Source organism: Electrona antarctica, assembly GCF_951216825.1.
Source record: "Electrona antarctica genome assembly, chromosome: 17".
Lineage (NCBI taxonomy): Eukaryota > Metazoa > Chordata > Actinopteri > Myctophiformes > Myctophidae > Electrona > Electrona antarctica.
The window spans coordinates 20,634,514-20,653,932 of record NC_136798.1 but is presented as its reverse complement, the minus strand read 5'-3'; the positions used below and the strand labels follow the sequence as shown (position 1 = coordinate 20,653,932).

At 43.9% G+C, this 19,419-nt stretch overlaps 1 protein-coding gene across 2 annotated transcripts in view; it reads left to right on the top strand.

Moving 5' to 3' along the window:
• The window catches only part of senp6a (SUMO specific peptidase 6a), a 37,057-nt gene that overhangs the window by 10,155 nt on the left and 7,483 nt on the right, over positions 1 to 19,419 (top strand). Inside the window, exons 6-18 of one of the 2 annotated variants that reach the window (XM_079526486.1) lie at positions 1,793 to 1,863; positions 4,889 to 4,986; positions 6,598 to 7,111; positions 9,572 to 9,804; positions 10,460 to 10,597; positions 11,031 to 11,064; positions 11,768 to 11,959; positions 14,368 to 14,400; positions 14,750 to 14,943; positions 16,187 to 16,350; positions 17,323 to 17,439; positions 17,748 to 17,870; positions 18,528 to 18,620. In XM_079526486.1, the coding sequence (XP_079382612.1) occupies positions 1,793 to 1,863; positions 4,889 to 4,986; positions 6,598 to 7,111; positions 9,572 to 9,804; positions 10,460 to 10,597; positions 11,031 to 11,064; positions 11,768 to 11,959; positions 14,368 to 14,400; positions 14,750 to 14,943; positions 16,187 to 16,350; positions 17,323 to 17,439; positions 17,748 to 17,870; positions 18,528 to 18,620 (2,004 nt within the window). The remainder of the gene's footprint in view (positions 1 to 1,792; positions 1,864 to 4,888; positions 4,987 to 6,597; positions 7,112 to 9,571; positions 9,805 to 10,459; positions 10,598 to 11,030; positions 11,065 to 11,767; positions 11,960 to 14,367; positions 14,401 to 14,749; positions 14,944 to 16,186; positions 16,351 to 17,322; positions 17,440 to 17,747; positions 17,871 to 18,527; positions 18,621 to 19,419) is intronic. The other variant, XM_079526487.1, reaches the window with a different exon arrangement.

Here is a 19,419-nt window from a genome sequence, read left to right as displayed (position 1 = left end):
TTTAGTGAAACAAGACTCTTCTTTTTATCTTTTTTAAGCAGCCTTGACTTTAAGGAAAGGTAAGCAGTCACTCTTGAGCCCCTTGCTTGGCACAGAACTGGAATGCGAGCCATTGCATGCACTTTTTGATATACTCTCTCTCCGTCTTAAAAAGAATACAAATAAATATTATACACACGCACACAGAGCGCACACATTTTTATGTATAACTTTTGTGTGTGTGTCTCTTTGTACATTGACCTTTTGAGCTGCATGCTGATTTCTTTCCACCTTTTTGTTATGGCACTTGTGGCTGGCCATGGGCCTGGAAGGGATGGCCATGGGCCTGGAAGGGATTTGGCTTTCTCTCCGTTCGATTGTTAGGATTGGATTACAATAATATACAGTCAAAGCTTATTTCTATAGAGTGTATTGTTCAGTATGTGAGTTTAGGGTAATGATATATTCATACATTGCATTACAACATTATAGCGGTGTGTGTGATTTGGAAATGGGTAGTTTCCAGTATTTTTTACAGTGTGTATATACAGTATCTGTATCAGAGTTTTAAACAGTACAGACATACTGTACTCTATCTGAGTTTTAAACGGTACAGACAATAAGAGTATGTCTGTAGTACTGGCTTTAGTGCATGTTATCACTGACATCTCTAACCAACCTTTGGCCTGATCCTAATTGCGAAATACTGTAGTTTGGCCTGACCCGACTAATTAGCATACATTTTAGGCCCGACCCGGACCTAAAACTTGTCGGGTTTGGGCAGGATTTGAGAACATAACAGAATTATTTTTATTTTTATTAAAAAAAATGCAATATATTATTTTTCTAAGGAGTCCGAGGCCCAACCTGGCCCTACTGATTAGCATACGTTTTAGGCCCTGCCCGAAAACGTCGGATCAGGTCAGGTTCGGGCAGAATTTGAGAACTATCAAGAATATAGGATTTTATTTCTGCCACTATGCCCATGTTTACCCTGTTTTTAATTACATCATTTGGGTTTATTTTCTGTACACAGGGGGTTTATAGTCGGTACTCGACTATTGACAGTTTTATTTAATGTTCTGGCTTATTTTCTTTTAACCCATTTAGGCCTGAGGCCGATTTTGAAAGCCTTCTGAAACCTAAGGCAGTTTTTTATGAAAGACAACCTAAAACCTGAGGTCTTTCTGAGAAATTTCACAGAATTGAATCCGGGAATCTGGATGGAATCTGGAAAAGTACAGAAAAAGACTACAAAACTACACGGAGACATGCACGCTTTCCCGGCTTCAGAGATAAAGCAACCCTGCCGCGGCAGCCGGTCTAAAGGTCCTTTCAAACGGGCAGCGATTAACGCGCCTAGTAATTAATTTTCAATGAGACCTGCGGTTTTTTTGTACATGCAGAGAAGTCGAGCGGCGACAATGCAAGCGTATTTATTTATGTGAGCGCGGCCCCGTGAAATTGTCGCGTGCATGCTCGTTTCGTGCACAAGACTGACCAGACCTGAATTATGTTTAGCTTTTATTTTTTACGCATGCGTTGGCGCGCCCCTCATGAGCAGACCTGTCGTTGATCCAGGCAACAACGTCTGCGTTAATCGATGCCCGTTTGAAAGGACCTTTAAGGGGAAAGTAACGTGGCCATGTTAGCCCGTCTAAATGGGTTAACGTTGACCAGGAAATCCGCAAAACCAACCAAAAAATGAAGACCTGGAAACGTAACAGCAGTTTGCAAAACTAGGTCAATTGAATTGAAAGTACTATTTGCTGAGTCTTGCTAACCAATATCATCATTTCCTTTACCCTTCCAGAAATAACTTCTGCCCTACGCAGCAAGCAGTTGAAGTGGACAGCATTGTGCTCACCTGTCCAGAGATAACAAGTAAGCAGCATCCACATTCATGAGAAAGTCACCACATCTTGTTTGTGAAAGTTGAGTGTAATTCTCTGGTTAGGGTTGTTGACAATTTGCAGCAAGCAAACAAACAAGCATTTCAGGGAGAACACTGTGTTCCTGTGTGTGCACGTGCAGCACGTACATGTTTTGTACGTGCGTTTGTGCATCTGTGTGCGTGAGTGCACGTACTGTGTATGAGAACAAATGCAGTATACTGTATGTACTGTGGTGTCGGTACGCGTGTCCCTGCTGTGTGTGCATGTGCTCTGTAGCATTCACAGGCACATTTTGTGGCTTTGTTTGCGGGGCTGCAGATCTGGGCAGAGTCTCCTGCCTGCTGTCTGCCAGAGAGGGGGATCAGAGCCCTCTCAGATTAATCCACAAAGCCCCTGAGAGAGGAAGGAGGAGTATCCATGCCTCTCTGCCTCCTTCCATCTCCCTGTCTGCTTCTTATTTCCCTACCCCCCGTCTTCCTCTTTTCCTTCTCTATCTCTATACCTGTCTCCCTGCTTCTGTGTCGTATGCCTGCCTGCCTTCTCTGCTCCCTCTGTCTTTCTCTCTACCTTCCTCTCTGTCCTTCCCTAAGTCCCTGTCTCCTTCCCCTCCCCTTATTGCCTTCCTCTGTGCCTGCTTCCCTTTCACCCTGGCAGCAGCATCAGATGAGCAAAGAGAGGATGGCTCATCACACACTCGCATAGACAAGCTTAATACGGCTGTGTATAGCTTTGCCAAGTCTCTGAATCCAGGAAATGATTAGAGGATTTCTGTACAAAAGTGACCTTGGTGACGAGCTCCCCCCAGCCTTATTTAATCATCATCTCAACATCTTTGAGTTTTTTCTTTCTTTTTATGATCAAAAACAAAAACTGGAAGCGAAAGAGTAGCTGAAAATGCAAGGAAGTGATACGATGTGAGAAATAAGTGTGCCCTTCCAATATGCTGTTGGGCAATTTGATTTGTTGGAGCACAAGGTTAAAAATTGAGTTGATAATGAGGGGTGACATCTTGGAGGAATTTCAGAAACTCTGGCACACAGAAACTACTCAATGCATTTAGGCTAATCCATGGTGGGCCTTCACAGCCAGGCAGCTCTTTGAAGTTGGTTTCTCTTAGTTTGTAATACTTTAACTAAACTACTGCTGAATAACACATTTAAATGTGTGTTTTCTTTTGTTTGTCCATTTATATTTTGTATTTAATACATTCTGAGTAGCCAATTGTGTTTTACCCCGTTTTCTCCTGTGTAGTCTCAAGTATAGTTGTGCCAAATGGATCTTTATGATCCATAGGGTTCCATTTGTAGCTCTAAGAGGTAAACACATTCAGCAGTCAAATGATTATCACTGAACGTGAAGGACCATGACAGATAACTGTTAACACATTTGGTGTTAATCACAGTTATACTCATCCTATAAATTAATTACGCAGGGCGCTCATGACCAGTAGGCTCGTATAAAGTCAAAGTCGTACGATTTGTCACACACGTTACCACAGTGAAATTTGTTCTCGGCATTTGACCCATCTCTTGGAGCGGTGAGCCGCATCCATGGACTCATTTGATTCGTTGATTTGGCGTTTGATATCGCTATAAGAAAGCCTTGCTGTGTTTCATCTTTGGAATCGCTATGGAGCAACCATAGCGATAGCGAACAGAGGCTTGCTAAGGCCTCGCCAGCACTGCTTCTGTTTCTTCATAGCCATTAGCTTCTGTATTAGCCGCAGCCTTTGCACGCTATTTTCTCTGAAACTACGGTGCTGTCCGTGGTTTTGAACAAATCGCTGATGTTCGGAGGTCATTTGTGATTATCTGGTGATCGCGATTGGAACATTGGCGTTTTCTAGAGCAAGAATTGGCCTATTTTAGCTCGCTAGCATTAGTTGTCTAGTAGACTTGGTACATTGCCTTAGTACAATGTATTTATTTTTAGTACAATGTATTTATTTTTCTGTATGTGTCTGCCTCTCCCCCTAAACACATCTCACACACACATTTGCACTTTTGTGTTTTATCAACTCTTCAAGACCAAATTAAATGGCTTTTCACTACCATATTGTGAGATTATTTCTTATTGAAACGGGCTGTGTGCTTCTCAACAAATGATAGCCGCGATGGAGGCAGTGGGAGAGTGTTGTTCATTGACTGATAGGGGATTCACACTGAGTCCATTTGATTCAAACTGTTCCCAAATACGGTTGCCTGGTCCCCTCTGGCCATGATTCACAATTTCACATTGGCCTTGATTCTTCCGCACCCGAGTACACTTCATTCAATTGTATTCAATGCTTTCACATTGCATCGATCTGTATCCGAGTACACTTCAATCGGTCCCGATGCGGTTCCGGGAAAGGTTGGGTGATCCGCTCCCGGGAACGGTACGCAGCATTCACACTACCACAACATCTGCCAAGTGGTCCCGAGTGCGCATCCAGGACCATAGTGTGAATCCCCTATGAATCGGTCAGTGCAACATGTTTAGTCCGTTCAGCCGACTGTCCAGTCCCCTCGGGCTATGAGATTGTAGCCTGGGCACCATTTCATTTCGGTATATGATCCGGGCGGGAACGGATGATATCGTTACGTCATGTTATTGTTTTGTAGTCGACAGGCAGGAACAACAAACCCGAACTTCCTTTTCCCGCAAACCGATTTTTCTCAATAAAAGTTGCAGGCTACGAGAGCTTTTATTGTTATTCTTCCGGTTTGAGGGAAAAGGAAGTTCATGTTTGTTGTTCCTGCCTGTCGACTACAAAACAATACTACAACATGACGTAACGATATCATCCGCTCCCGAGCGGATCATATACCAAAATGAAACAGAGGTGGTGGAAAGCCTGGTGGGCGAGGTTAATGAGATTGAAACTCTCAAAACTCTTGTCCTGCGCTATGAGACATTGTCAAATCACGTTCTGATTTGTCTGCTTCTGAGTTCTCACCTGACAAACACCATAACACTATTGATATTAATGCAGACCTGTCGTTGTTTCTGTTCCCTCCCTCCCTCCCTGGTAGATGAAGATCACTTGAACATAAAGCGACGTGTCCCACAGAAGAGGAAGCCCCCCCTAGAAGGCTGCAGTGGTTTCCCCTCTGCTATTAAACCTACACTGGTAAGATCACAACACCAGTAATAAACATATATTGGTTTACATTGGGTAATACAAGCAGTCAAAAAGTGATTTTCTTTGGTTAAAATAAGCTCTATATTGTGATTGTACTCATTGATATAGGGTGTTTGTTCAGTAACAGGAGTCTCTATGTCTCCAGCTTTTTATTAAACAGAAAATACATTTTCAGAAACCGAAACTAGGATACCAATTTTATCCAATCTGGATAGAGAACACAGTCAGGATACAGATTACACAAGTGGAATTGTAAGTGATGACACAAATGAGCAGACAAAATTGGAACTGGAACACTATAAAGATTAAGCTCATAAATGGCTACTCTCTCCTGGTTGGCTGAAACTTTGTCACCTACCTGGAAATGTATTTTCTGTTTATTAAAGAGATGAAGAGACAGGGAGACCCCTGTTACTGAACAAAAAAACCCAAAAAAAACAACCCAACCCTAGTGTATACAATACAATGAATACATTGTTGTTAGTGGGAATGAAAACATAGGCGCCCCAGAAGAGGGCCTAAGGTGGAGCAAACGCGCAACACCTGCTATCCACGTTCTGTTTTTTCCTTTTTTGCCGATGGGTTCCCAAATTGGTCGACAAGAGATAAACTTTGAAGTCCTTATTCATAGATAGTTTCAGTGTACATCTGTTTGACCGGACTGGGATATGTGTAGTTCCAAACTGATGGGTAGGACGGACACATACCTAGGTTTGGGCAATTAACCGGAGATGTATTGAAGTCCAGAACCATGCTTTTTGATTTTTATGTAATCTACCCTTCTCTTACCGGTGTTTTCCATGCTGACCGTGGTGCACTGGACACACCTGGTATAAATGAATGTACTACTTTCACTACTGGAATCAATGAAATCCTTTTGTTTACTTTTGGGTCAATTTTGTTATTAAAGGACCACTTATAGGAGGGCTGTGGGCTTTTCCGAAACCCGTCCACCAGTGACATCATGATGGGGAATACAAGCTAATAGAAACGGCAGGCTTTCTATTTGCAATGCGAAAATTGAAGCCATCATTCTCACGATAATACAAATCTAAACATTTTTGTAAAAAAAAAAACCTTGTTTAAAAAAAAATCTGCCTAATGATGATGTCACTGGTGGACGGGTATCTGAACTGCCCACAACCCTCCTATGAGACACAGACTGAGTAGATGAAAATCATGCCATTTTATCTTGATTATTAGTGAGGACTATTAGGATTATTAGTGAGGATATGAAGATAAGTTGAAAAGTGGTGAAGTGGTCCTTTAAGTAGCCGTGTAATAAGACGGATAATCTTCGGGGAGCGGTTAATGGTTATTATTGAGATAACACCTGCAAGTGTTATAAAGGCCCCTCTGCTTCGCTTCGGGTTTCAATCACCCTGTCACGGTTGCTTGGCCAGTGGCGTACAAAAATAGCTAAGAATAGCCAATCTACCGTACAAACTTGGAACGTGTCGCATCTCGATGCATTGTAAGCTTGTAGTCTGCTGTTCTCGAGGCAAACGCCTGAAGTAATCGTGACATCAACATCGCCCAGCCCTTCACATACTCGTAACTAATATAGTATATAACATGGTTCTCCTCATCCATCTGCAGCCTATGCGACCAGCTGTGCACATAGCGTTTTGTGGGGAGTGCAAGACGCCGACGGCGAGCCATGACGGCGGCTCCAAGTGTCATAAATGTGGCAGAAGCCTGGACCTGCCCCCTTCCTGCCAGCACGTCCAGCAAACCCCTCCCCCGTCCTCGTTGGCCTCCCGGCCCCCCTTCCGCTCGCAGCCCCCCACCTCCCCCGGACCGGCCGCCAACACCATCTCCACCAATGCCACCTTGGCCACCGGCGTCGGCAGCCCCCACATCATCAGCAAGCCTCCGGTCTTCTACGGGCCGGGATCGACCATGAGGGCGACGCGCATGGAGACCTTCCCGGTGCGGATCACGAACGCCAGGGGTGGCTTGCTGCCCCACCCCAATAACAATGCCAATGGGAGGGCCGCGGCAGCCGGACTGGCGGGCACGGCGCCGAGCTGCTGCGGTACCAGGATCTCTGTGACCACCAAAGGAAAGAGGACGGCGGCGTCCAGGCAGCAGCACCAACTCAACGATCCCAGTAAGTTCTCCAAGGGCGTACAAGGCAGTGGTGCAAAAAGTACTCGCATGTTTTACTTAAAGGGGAATGCCATTCAATTTCAACATTGAACTATGTCATTAATATAACTTAGAGATCATCGTACTGTTCATCATGACTGCACTTGTATGTGTCTAGATGAGAGAATAAATAGTGAAAAGTTAAATGGAATGTTAATTCACCAGCGTTGGTAATTCAGTATAAGAATGAGGATTTTGAAATGCAACTGCTTGCCAAGTGTTTAGTAACACTGACACAGAACACCTGCTGCTGAGTTGCTACAGGTCAGCCATGAATGAAACACGTTCACATCTGCTTGCGCGCCGTTAGAGACTAGAGAGAAGATGAATGTGTGATATTTAAATGTAGCTGAGCCGTATTGTCCTAGCCTGACACTCAGCCTGAATTTTCATTTCGTTTCACTTCATTATTCAGACTGAAAGCCCTTCCCACGGCAGCCGTTTCTCGGATGAACGTTGCCAAAGTGGCAGTCTTTGGCGATTGGTTCATACCAACCAATCAAAATAGTAGGAAAGTTGATGACATCGTCGTCAATCATGTGGCTATGGCTAACCCGGTTGCTAACCAAACAAACGCACGCAGTCAACGAGCGCTAGTAGCATGTAAACAAACACGGTAAAATATGTCTGATGATGATGTTTCATCATTTCATGTTTCTGTCATTTCTGTAAAGAAACTATTTATCATAGGGCGGTTTAATAGCCAGATCGGCAAACAAACATGGCTGTCCGCCGCCATCGAGTGATGGCGCTGATGGCCAATGCAAACTGACACCACCGTAGCAGAGTCAACTGAATCGCCCAAAATATGTTTTATGCGTGTCTAGCGATTCTGTGCTGGAGCCAGGCTAGTATTGTCCCTAAGGTCACAGTCAACCTGGCACTACGCGCGTGTCATATGTCGAATGTATACGCTGGCGTAGGACGGGGCCGTGCACCGGAAATAGCAGATCTACAAGCTTATAACGCGCTGCGGGTGCGATGCTGTCTCCAGCTGTTATTTGCAGTTATACGCACTACCATTCTCTATTGCTTCCGTAAACAATAATCACATGCACCCAGCGCACGTTGCGTGACACGGTTTGGCCATAAACCGTAAAACCGCACAAACTTCATTGTACCTGCCTTCAATCTACCAATTTGTATTTTCAGCACAGTCTGTAGTTGAGTACATTTTAGTGGAATTGTTTCCTTTCACACGCGTTTCACACCCCCACAGGGAGTCCAGTGCCCGGTGTCGAGTCGGTCGGACCCACGGTTGTCCAGAACCGCCACAAACGGCCCTGGACAGGCCCCCTGCCCAGTGTCCATATATGGAGCTGGCCTGTTCTGACATCACAACATTCCATATTTGGACATGCCTGACATCACAACACTCCCTATTTAGGCATGCCTGACACAACTCCATATGTAGGAATAAATGGACACTGAGAGACAGATAGGGCCTACAGAAATCTCCATATATGAGCATAAATGGGACACAGACAGATGGGTGGAACGGGTACTCTGACACGGGTACAACGGGTATTGCATAGCCACGTGTGGCATGGATCTCCAACTTCCATCGTTACCGACTCTGTGCTCACAGCCGGGCACCGGTCTAGTGGTCAATTAATTATCAAACAGTGTGTGAAACGAAGGCTCTCACTCCATGTCACGAGAGTTCCATATATGGAGACGACAGAGACATGTAGTGCTGACATCAGGTCAATGTAGAAACTACATATATGGACGACTGTCATCATGACAAGCATTGAGTCCCCACCTACCCATTCAGGTGTAAAATAACTTTACTGCTTCAAACGGGAGAGTCTCTTCACTGACGTTTCACGGTTTCACCCAGGTGGACAATAATAATAATTAAAATAAATATTTAAAAATATATATATAATTATTAAAGGTTAGGTTTAGGCATTTAGCCGACGACAACGAAAATCTTAAAACGTTAATAACTCGCGATCTAAATCTAATCCCGTCTAATTATAAAAAATCACACCCGTGTGAACTGAGTGGTGTAAGGTCTTATATAGCTGTGGTCTGACGTAATGTCTGACGTAATTAAATCACACCCGGGTGAACTGGGTGACCGTAGCAACCATGCTCATTTTTTTTAGCACAGACAGACAGACAAACACAGCCAGTCGTAGGAGTGGTTTACACCACTCAAAAAAGATCCTGTGTTAGCCGGCGCTCCGCGGTCCAGTCGCTAGTCGCCATAGATTTATTCTTGCCTCCCGTTGTTGTCGATCGACTCTAGAGTGGTGTGGCTATTGTTAGCTGCTACACGCACATTCACAACAACATCCGGTCCGTCCGGAAAAGGGGTCCGTGTTTATAAATCGAATGGGCGCTATAATGTAATGGATTAAATAACCCCGGGCAATTAAAGTGTTAACACGCAGTCTCTTCGTTTCCCCCCCAGTTGTACTGTCCAGTGACGAAGAGGAGGACGTGGACAACGCCAGCACAGGAAGTGTCAACCGGTTGGACAGCGTTTCGCCTCGGCCGGCGGACTCCGCCCACTCATCTCCAGCGCCCTCTGGTGGTAGGGTGGAGGCGGCGGTGAAGAGCAGCGGGGAGCAAGAGGACTCCGACATGTTCCCCGACATGGACATGAAGATCTCGCTAACCCGGAGGTCTCGAATGAAAGATCTGGTACAATGAATTTAATAAACGTTTGCACAACACCTACTGTCCATGACAACAAAACAAGTGTGCTTCTAAATGAAACATGCCATGAACTGGTACCATGTTATTGTTCAAAAATACAAGAAATTGTCTGAACCTTCTGACTTCATTTTGAGTGGTGCAAACCACTCCAACAACTGGCTTTGTACCCGTGTACCCGTGTTTGTTCGTACCAAAAAAATGAGCATGGTTGCTATGGTTAGCAACCAAAAAAACGAGCATGGTTGCTATGTAATTGCACCACTCAGTTCACACGGGTGTGATTTTTTAGTATGTTTGCAGCATTTTTTAACTGCTTTTGACACCCAGATTTAACCATCTTTGTACCACCTGGTTGTCTTTGTAGTCCCTTACAGAGGGATTAGAGAGGTCTGTACCTCCGAAACACCTCAGCCAACCTTTCTTCAAATCTATACGCGGTCCATCGGTGGCAGATTGCAGAAATAAAACGTCTATCAATCACGAGTGAATTGAGTGTCTGACCAATCCCATGCAGTGATCCATTTGGTTGTTGTGGGAATATTCGACACTGCAGCCTTTAATGTTAAACAGTGCCCTTTCTGATTGTGATGTTAAATGCAATCCTCTCCCCATTGCCCTTTGCATTATCTCCATTTTGCAGCATGGAAACTTTAGCATGGATTCGGACTCTCCCAGGATAAAGAAATCCAAACCATCTGACAAGTGTGGAAGCATCATACTGGAGTGTCGGAGTGTGAGGGTTGGGACGCTTCGCAGGATGGTGACAAAGCCCGTCATAGTAAGTCATTTACAGTACACCAACGCCATACATGAGAACATTTCTGACATTGTGGACACTGTGTGTTGGGTGAACCTCTGCTACTCGCTAACTGCAGGGGGTCTGATGCTAAATGGATCCATTCCAGACCAGTGTTATGGTGGGTAAAGCGGAACATAATGAGCCTGGGGTGTGTGGATAACGGGGGGAGGGTGGGCTCTCTCTGTGCAGTGGTGGATGACTGAGCTGGGAAGGGTTTCAGGCTTCAGCAAAATAGATCACACCTGTATGTACTGAAATGGGGGACATATAATCGTGGTCGGCTGGTCCGTTCGCGGCCTGTGGGCCCAGTGGAGGGCTGGTGTCGACACGCAATTATTTGCATACAGCAGCACACAATGCAATAATTCATTATGATCCTCTGATCAATAAGTAAATGTTTGTTTCTTTTCAGTTCTCCATAGAGCACATCCAGCTTGAGACTGAACGTAAGTGAAAATCCTTTCTATCTGATGGTCAAGATATACTGTATCCCATCTCATAGGTTCATATGTAAACATGTTGACAAAGCAAAAAGCAAGCAATCAAGTTGTTGCCGTTTCCAGTTATGCTTTTATAATATATCTCTAAAATGTAAGGCCCTAAGACACCAAGATGCTATGGGAATGAATAGTGAACGATTATGGTATGTGCATGACAGACCAAAATCAAAGCAATCTGGAGAGATTTCTTTCGAAAAACAAAATGGTCTCATCCTCTGTACTAGAATGGATCATTAAATGAAAAGGGTCGTCTCTTCACTCAAAGTTTCTGATTAAATGGATTAAAGTTCTCAGTCATGTGGATTACAGAGAAGACAGCATGTTGTCTTCTATGGAAGCTAGTTGTCTTCTATGGAAGCATGTTGTCTTCTATGGAAGCATGTTGTCTTCTATGGAAGCATGTTTTCTGTTGTCATGTTGTTGTGTGATTTCGTCACCTGCTTGGCAGTATATAGAACAACAAGATCATCATAGTATAGTATAATATATATATAATATATAGTATACATATATATAGTATAATAAATATATTCGAATAAAATGTTTCAGTCGTGAGATTTTTCTTTGCTTTATTCCATGAGTCCACGATATGAACAGTAATCAATGGCCATGGTGACTAGATATGTGCGTCTTTGGTTTGTCTGGGCAGCCAACAGTAAGTGTGACGCGCTGGAGAAGGTGAGCCTCCGGGCATCGGAGCTGATCAGCTGCGAGTGGTGCTGCGTCCGGAAGCTCCCCGTCCTGTTCTTCCAGACCACGCCGGAGGAGTGCCTCCGCCTGCGTACGCAGCTCAACATGACCCGGGAGAAGGGAGGCCAGTGGTACGACTCTGCTGGGGGCCGTGAGTACATATATGAACAACATGTTAACTTTACATATATGAACTACACGTTAACTTTACATATATGAACTACACATTAAGTTTAAACCACTGCATGCTGCAGTGGTTTCTCAATCCTTTTCATTTCAATTAACCCATTATTAAAGGAGAATTCCTCCCTAGCCGTTTTTTTACTAAATTCTGTTGATTCTGAAAAGGTAGGCGTGACCTAACGTCGGCTCACGGTGAACCGGAACACTTACAGCCACAGCATTCCATGGACTATGTTTTCACATCATATACGACAGATGTAAAACGGGTTGTGCGGAACTCTCCTTTAAGGCCTGAGGACCTGATTCTGCAAAAGTCTTCTGAATCCTGATAGTTTTCTGAAATACATGTTTCTATATCAGTGGTTCTCAAACTATTTCATGTACACAATTATATGTAATTAGCCCGCAGACCCCCATCTAAAAAATAAATGTGTATGTACAAGCCGCACTGGACTATAAGCCGCAGGTGGCCATAGAGATAGATGTAGAAGGTCCCCTAGTGGCCGTTAGCTGTAAAAATTCATAGATTAGCCGCACGGTTGTATAGGCCGCAGGGTTCAAAACATGGGAAAAAAGTAGCGGCTTATAGTCCGGAAATTACGGTATATTCAAAGATTCGCACACGTTTTCATGATTTTTCAAAAATGGCACCTCTACAAGCTCGTAGCGAGACACTTGGTGCAGCGCAATGAACTTGTAGATCAGCTATTTTTCAACAGCTAAAGTTTAAAACAATGGTTAAAGTAATGGTTAAAAGCACAGCTGTTCCAGGTCTTAACCCATATGCTGTTGGACGCAGAGCCAACCGCAGACTGCCGAGCCGTTTTCAATGTAGCACACGCTGGACTCACATCCGTTTGGGCGTCCATCTGAGGCTAAATAAATAGCGTCAATGCTAGCGAGCTAAAATGAAGCCATCCTTGCTCTAGAAAGAGCCAATGTTTCCATCTAGACCACCGGATAATCAGCAAAGACCTCCGAACATCGCGCGTTTTATCCAAACCATGGAGGGCTCCGTAGATTTAGAGTTATTCAGCTTTTTAGTCAGCCTGTATAAAGGGAGGTGAACGGCAATCCGGTCTAGGATCGCTAAAGAAGGAAAGGCCAAGCAAAAAAATTAAAATAAATCAGCGATCAATAATAAAGCTTATCAGACGGAACATTACGCCAGAAGCAGTTGCGGGTTGGATTCCTTCTGACGGAACGTTCCGCCAGGAGCAGTTAATGGGTTAAAGCAGTGCTTTCGATCTGCTATTTTTGAATAGCCTACATATAAATGGATAAAGTGATTAAAATGATGCTGTATTAACTAGCTGGGGACCCCCTGGAACCACCACTTTGAGAACCACCAATGTAAAGTTTGGGATAGTGGGCAGAGCTCACATCAGTTCGTGAATGGAGACACCCAGGGACTCTGCCCCAATTTGGAGAGTTGGAACTGAACAAATGTCCATATAAAATACCTGTCACATATAAAAGAATCTTATGTTCCCAGAACCCTACACAACCAGCTATACGGAATAAAAATGCAATATTAAAATGCAATACTAAGGACGGGTTACAGGAGTGCCTTGATGTTTATCATTTAAACCATGTCCATGAGGAGGCATTGTGTTGAGATAATGCATATGAAACCTAGCAAAATGTTTCAGTCTTGAGATTTGATTTAGAATTAATCCATGGGTACTACAGGTTATCAAATCAGACAAACGTTGACAGACTCCACACCACCCCTGTGTGGGATGTTTGTGATCAGACAGGAGTTTTCTGTAAAAGTTGTCATCATTTAATTGTCTCCCAATTCCAAATTCGTAATCGTGAGAGTTTTGAATGATACAGGGCGAATTATAATGGTATTGTCTTTCTATAATTCAGTTAGTACATCTTCTTTGTCACTTCAGATTTCCCTTTTTTTACGTTTTATTTAAGGGCTTTAGATGCAGCATCTCATTTTCGAGGGTACTGTTCCATAAAACCAGAGTAGTATAAAAGAGCGTAATGACACTCCCGTTGACTCTCATTGTAACAATGGAATGCGGAAGTGCTCATTCTATCTCAATGGAATAGTTCCAGCCATAGGAGCAATGTTTGGAACTATCGCCCATAGGCACCCGCTTTGCGGCGAGATCAAAGCGTGTCACCACTCTCTTATTACATTACTCTGCATAAAACATGAAACTACAAGTATAAAGATACATAGCTTCCTCACCCTCTCCCACACACCCCACCAACCACCACACCATCAGCTGTTGAACAACAGAAGAAAGAAGGGCACTAATACACCAGTGTATACAGTATGTCCCCACAGGTACAGAAGCATAAGCAAGTTGACCTAGACCTATTATTAAACACTTTATACTCCACTTTTCTCTTTAGGGCAGCCTGTACGTCAAACTCAACCAAACAAAGGTAAATATCGAGAAAGGCATTCCTATTTCTCGGAGGAATGAAGGTTGATTTTTTTTTTCTGAATGGTGTGGGTTTTCCCACAATAGAATTGGTAGTGGGGTGGAGCCACGTCTAGTTTATTCACATTTTCACATTCCACATTAGGAGGGTTGTCCATGTCCATTGACTGTCACTGGGGACACGGTTGCACTGGAATGAAAGAGTTCTTTGAGTCTCAATGTGCGGAAAAAAATGTTTTAAAGTCTGTCTTGATAAGCCTTTGCTAACAGCGCTAGTGCACAGTTCTGATAGCTTTGGTTGAAAAGTTTAACTTTACCGCCTGCGTGTTTTGCTCCTGTCTTTTCTCCAGAGTCAGACGAGAAGTACATTGTTCTCATCTTCGAGAACGGACTGAATATGAAGGAGCAGATTATCCTGGAAGACATTTTGGTGGAGATCGGAAATAGCAACAACCTGACGGACTTCCCTGCCAAGCTGACATTTGATGAGGCCAACATCCGGCTGGTCAACTACAACAAGGCCACCAAGGAGAAGGAGGAGAAGGTCGGGGCTTTTCCTTTCCACTGCTATGCAGGCCGCAGTGTTATTTTTATTTATTTTGTATTTTTTCTAAATTTCTATCCCACGATTTTGCAACCCATTTTTTCACCTGGTGTCAATTATCTACCGTAATTTCCGGACTATAAAGCGCACCTGAATATAAGCCGCACCAGCTAAATTTAGGGAAAAAAACAAATGTGTACATATACAATCCGCACTAGACTATAAGCCGCATAGAGGCCATAGCCGGCCATAGAGATAGATTTAGAAGGTCCCCTAGTGGCCGTTAGCTGTAAAAATCCATAGATTAGCCACACCGTTGTATAGGCCGCAGGGTTCAAAGCATGGGAAAAAAGTAGCGGCTTATAGTCGCCGCAGTGTTGATTTTATCGACTAAAACTATGATGAAAAATCTTGACGAAAACGAAATGGAAACTATATGAAAACTAAGCTACGATGAAAATCTAAATCTAAGACTAAATATATTGACAGTTTTGTCAACAAATTAAAAACCAGACTGAAATGTTAAGAAGGGACTAGTGGAAAATGAAAATAGCAGATCTACAAGCTTGAGCTTGTAGATCTGAATTGCGATTTGTGTGTTTGTGTGTACCAAATTTGTGATGATTTGATTGGCTGAGCACGGAATGTGATGTATGTGACGATAAGAGCGCCCCTAACTTCACACAAGTGTGATTTTAGTGGGACACTAGCCCCTCCTATATTCAACTATTAGTGTAGATTTTCGTCTTACAGAAACATTCCTATTGACAATGAATGGAGAATTCTCGTCATGTGTCTGAGCAAATCGGTATTTTTGTCCTTCACAAATATTAAATTCCCATTGACAATGAATGGAGAATTTACGTCATGTGTCTGAGCAAATCAACATATTGCGTAATGATGATGTACGATGATAAGAGCGCCCCTCACTTCACACGGGTGTGATTTTTAGTTTTACATTGATATTTTTGAGGGGTGCCATGCCCAGCTTTGTGTGTTTGTGTGTACTACATTTGTGATGATTTGATTGGCTGAGCCAGCTTTGTGTTTGTGTGTACCACATTTGTGTTGATTTGATTGGCTGAGCACGGAATGTGATGTATGAGGATAAGCGCCCCTCTTGTGATTTTTTTATTGTATTTCCAGATCATAAATATAGTTTTATTTTGGCATGGGTACCATCTAGGAGTGACTGGATAAACCACCATCTCGTTCACAAGCAATACTTTTTGTCTCTCTGCAGTCAATGCCTAACAACGTCACACCAGTTTCACCGGGCACCACGGTTGCCCAGGTGAGTCCTGTGCGAACGCGGATGACCACCCGCCAGCAGTCCAGCACATTCTATGGGGATGACGAAGAGGACATGGGCGAACTTCAGTCCACCTTCTCTGGACCAATCCTCAAGTAAGCGGCGTCTGTGGGTCATGTCTACACAGAAACGTGTCTGCTAGACCAAAGTTTCAGGCGGTGTTGTGTTCTATCAGTACAAAGATCGGTGGAGAATTGTCTTGAATGTTTTGCTTGTGACCTGAAGTCTGAATGGTGATTTATCTGAATGGTGCTATGCAATGCATACACAGAAAGAGACTGAGAGAGATGGAGGAGACAGAGAGAGAGGAGAGAGGGAAGCTGAGAGAGAGTGAGAGAGAGAGGTAGGGAGAAACTCGAGCCTGGAAGTCTTGGACACTAAACCGTCTATGACACCTCGATCTTTCGGACGCAGCTTGCCCGGGGAGCGACCCACGGGCTCGAAATTAGAGTCTGAAAAAAGTATGGAATTTTAAAATTCCAAATGTGTAGGAACCCTGAAAATTGCATCATTTACCATTTATAAAGTATTCAATCAAAAAGGGTGTAAGTAGTTAACACCTAGAACGGGTATTTGTAACCATTAAATCAGGACGCCCAGCGATTCGTTTCTTCAGGGCCCATTTCAAGGTGCACAAGGTTGTAGCTTGGATGTAGCTAAAGTAGCTAGATGTAGCCAAAACACCCCCGAGGCGATCGACAACAACGGGAAGTATGAATACTTCTAACGCGACAAGCGACGGGACCGTGATGGGCCGTCAAAAACATAATCTTTGGTTAGAATTGGACGGATTGATTTAGATCAAGAGTTATTCACGTTTTAAGATTTTCGATCTCATCCACTGAAATGGAACACTCCCAGCCTGTGGAGCGGTGCGCTCAGTATTGCGTTCGGTTATGCGCTCGGTTATGATATCATTAATGTTCCGTCCTGTGATTAATCTCCATCCTGAGCGCTGAGCGTAACTATTTGATAGGACGGAGACCTCCGTTTATGCCGCTCAGGGTGTTAACTGCTTGATTAGACTTTATTACGGTCATCATGGTAATATTTGTTTTCTTTTGCAGGCTCATAATATACCCCCCTCCCCCAGCCAAAGGAGGTATAACTGTTACTAATGAAGACCTTCATTGCCTTAATGACGGAGAGTTCCTAAATGATGTCATCATAGACTTTTATTTAAAGTGAGTTTCATTCTTTGTTTTTTTTCTAACTGTAGTCAAACATGCAAATGGTTGGTGTCGGGTAGACATGTTTTTTGTAAATTAATTCCCTAATTCATCATACAAGAGTGTCTCACAAAAGTAGTGGAAATGGCAGGTTGTGAGTTTGTAGATTGGCTATTTTCAGTTGTTAAAATAACAAAATAGGAATGTTTTTGGACATATGTTTCTACCCGACAGCAACGAAACACTATCTTTGCGTTCCAACATTTTAATTACCACACTCGACAATTGCATTGCTAACGGCTCCTTTGTTTTCTTTCCTCCAGATACGTAGTTATGGAGAAGTTGAAAAAGGAAAATGCGCAAAGGATCCACGTGTTCAGCTCTTTCTTCTACAAGAGGCTGAATCAGAGAGAGAGGCGGAATGTTCCAGATATAGCCAATCTACCGTGAGTGTGGTCCTCCTCGGCAGCGCACAATTCAGCACAAGGGACCATACCTGTGGTCTGGCATGTTTACAACATTGATTACTCACTTCACATTATTGTGGACCCAATTGCAAGCTTGTAGATTTCTCCCTCCCCCTGGGGGCATATGTGTTTTGAATTTGAATCCTGAAAAGTAACAGTGTTGGACAAGTATGAGGTTTCCAGTTTCCACCCGACAGAGACAATATCACATGAGCTAGAGCAGGGATGGGCAACTTTGAAGATTGACAGGGGCACTATATTTCCACCCTCACTCCAGAGAGCCACGTTGCATATAGTCGTAGCAAAAATAGCAGATGAAAACGTGTCACACTGCGACGCATTTTTAGCTCAGCTTGTTCAGCTGAAATCTTAATAATGTTTTGCTATTTTTGAATTGGAATCCTGAAAAGTATTTTTCTATGAACAAATAGAAATTCATTGGACATAAAAAAAACAACATTTTAATACTAGTAATTAACTAGTACCCCTAGGCCCTAGGGGTACTTGAGGGGTGCCCACACTTTTTTTGATTTGAGAGCTACTTTCAAGATGACCAAGTGTTTAACCTTAAGCTCTCTCCTCCAGCCAGCTCTCAGATTGCTAACAGAGTCCTGTCTTTCTCCCTGTGGTTGCCAGAATCCAGAAGAGGAAGCACAATAGAGTGAAGAACTGGACTCGACATGTAGACCTTTTCCAAAAAGACTTCATCTTTGTACCCATCAATGAGTCGTGAGTCTCCCAGTCTCAGCTTTATAAATGTCCCCTACACGCTACTGCTATAGTGTGAAGTAGGCTGCTTCAGCAATACACCCACCATACACACACACACTGCTGTAGTGTGGAGCAGGCTGCTTCAGCAATACACCCACCATACACACACATACTGCTGTAGTGTGGAGCAGGCTGCTTCAGCAATACACCCACCATACACACACACACTGCTGTAGTGTGGAGCAGGCTGCTTCAGCAATACACCCACCATACACACACACACACACACACACTGCTGTAGTGTGGAGCAGGCTGCTTCAGCAATACACCCACCATACACACACACACACACTGCTGTAGTGTGGAGCAGGCTGCTTCAGCAATACACCCACCATACACACACACACTGCTGTAGTGTGGAGCAGGCTGCTTCAGCAATACACCCACCATACACACACACACACACTGCTGTAGTGTGGAGCAGGCTGCTTCAGCAATACACCCACCATACACACACACACTGCTGTAGTGTGAAGCAGGCTGCTTCAGCAATACACCCACCATACACACATACTGCTGTAGTGTGGAGCAGGCTGCTTCAGAAATACACCCACCATACACACACACACACACTGCTGTAGTGTGGAGCAGGCTGCTTCAGCAATACACCCACCATACACACACACACTGCTGTAGTGTGGAGCAGGCTGCTTCAGAAATACACCCACCATACACACACACACTGCTGTAGTGTGGAGCAGGCTGCTTCAGAAATACACCCACGATACACACATACTGCTGTAGTGTGGAGCAGGCT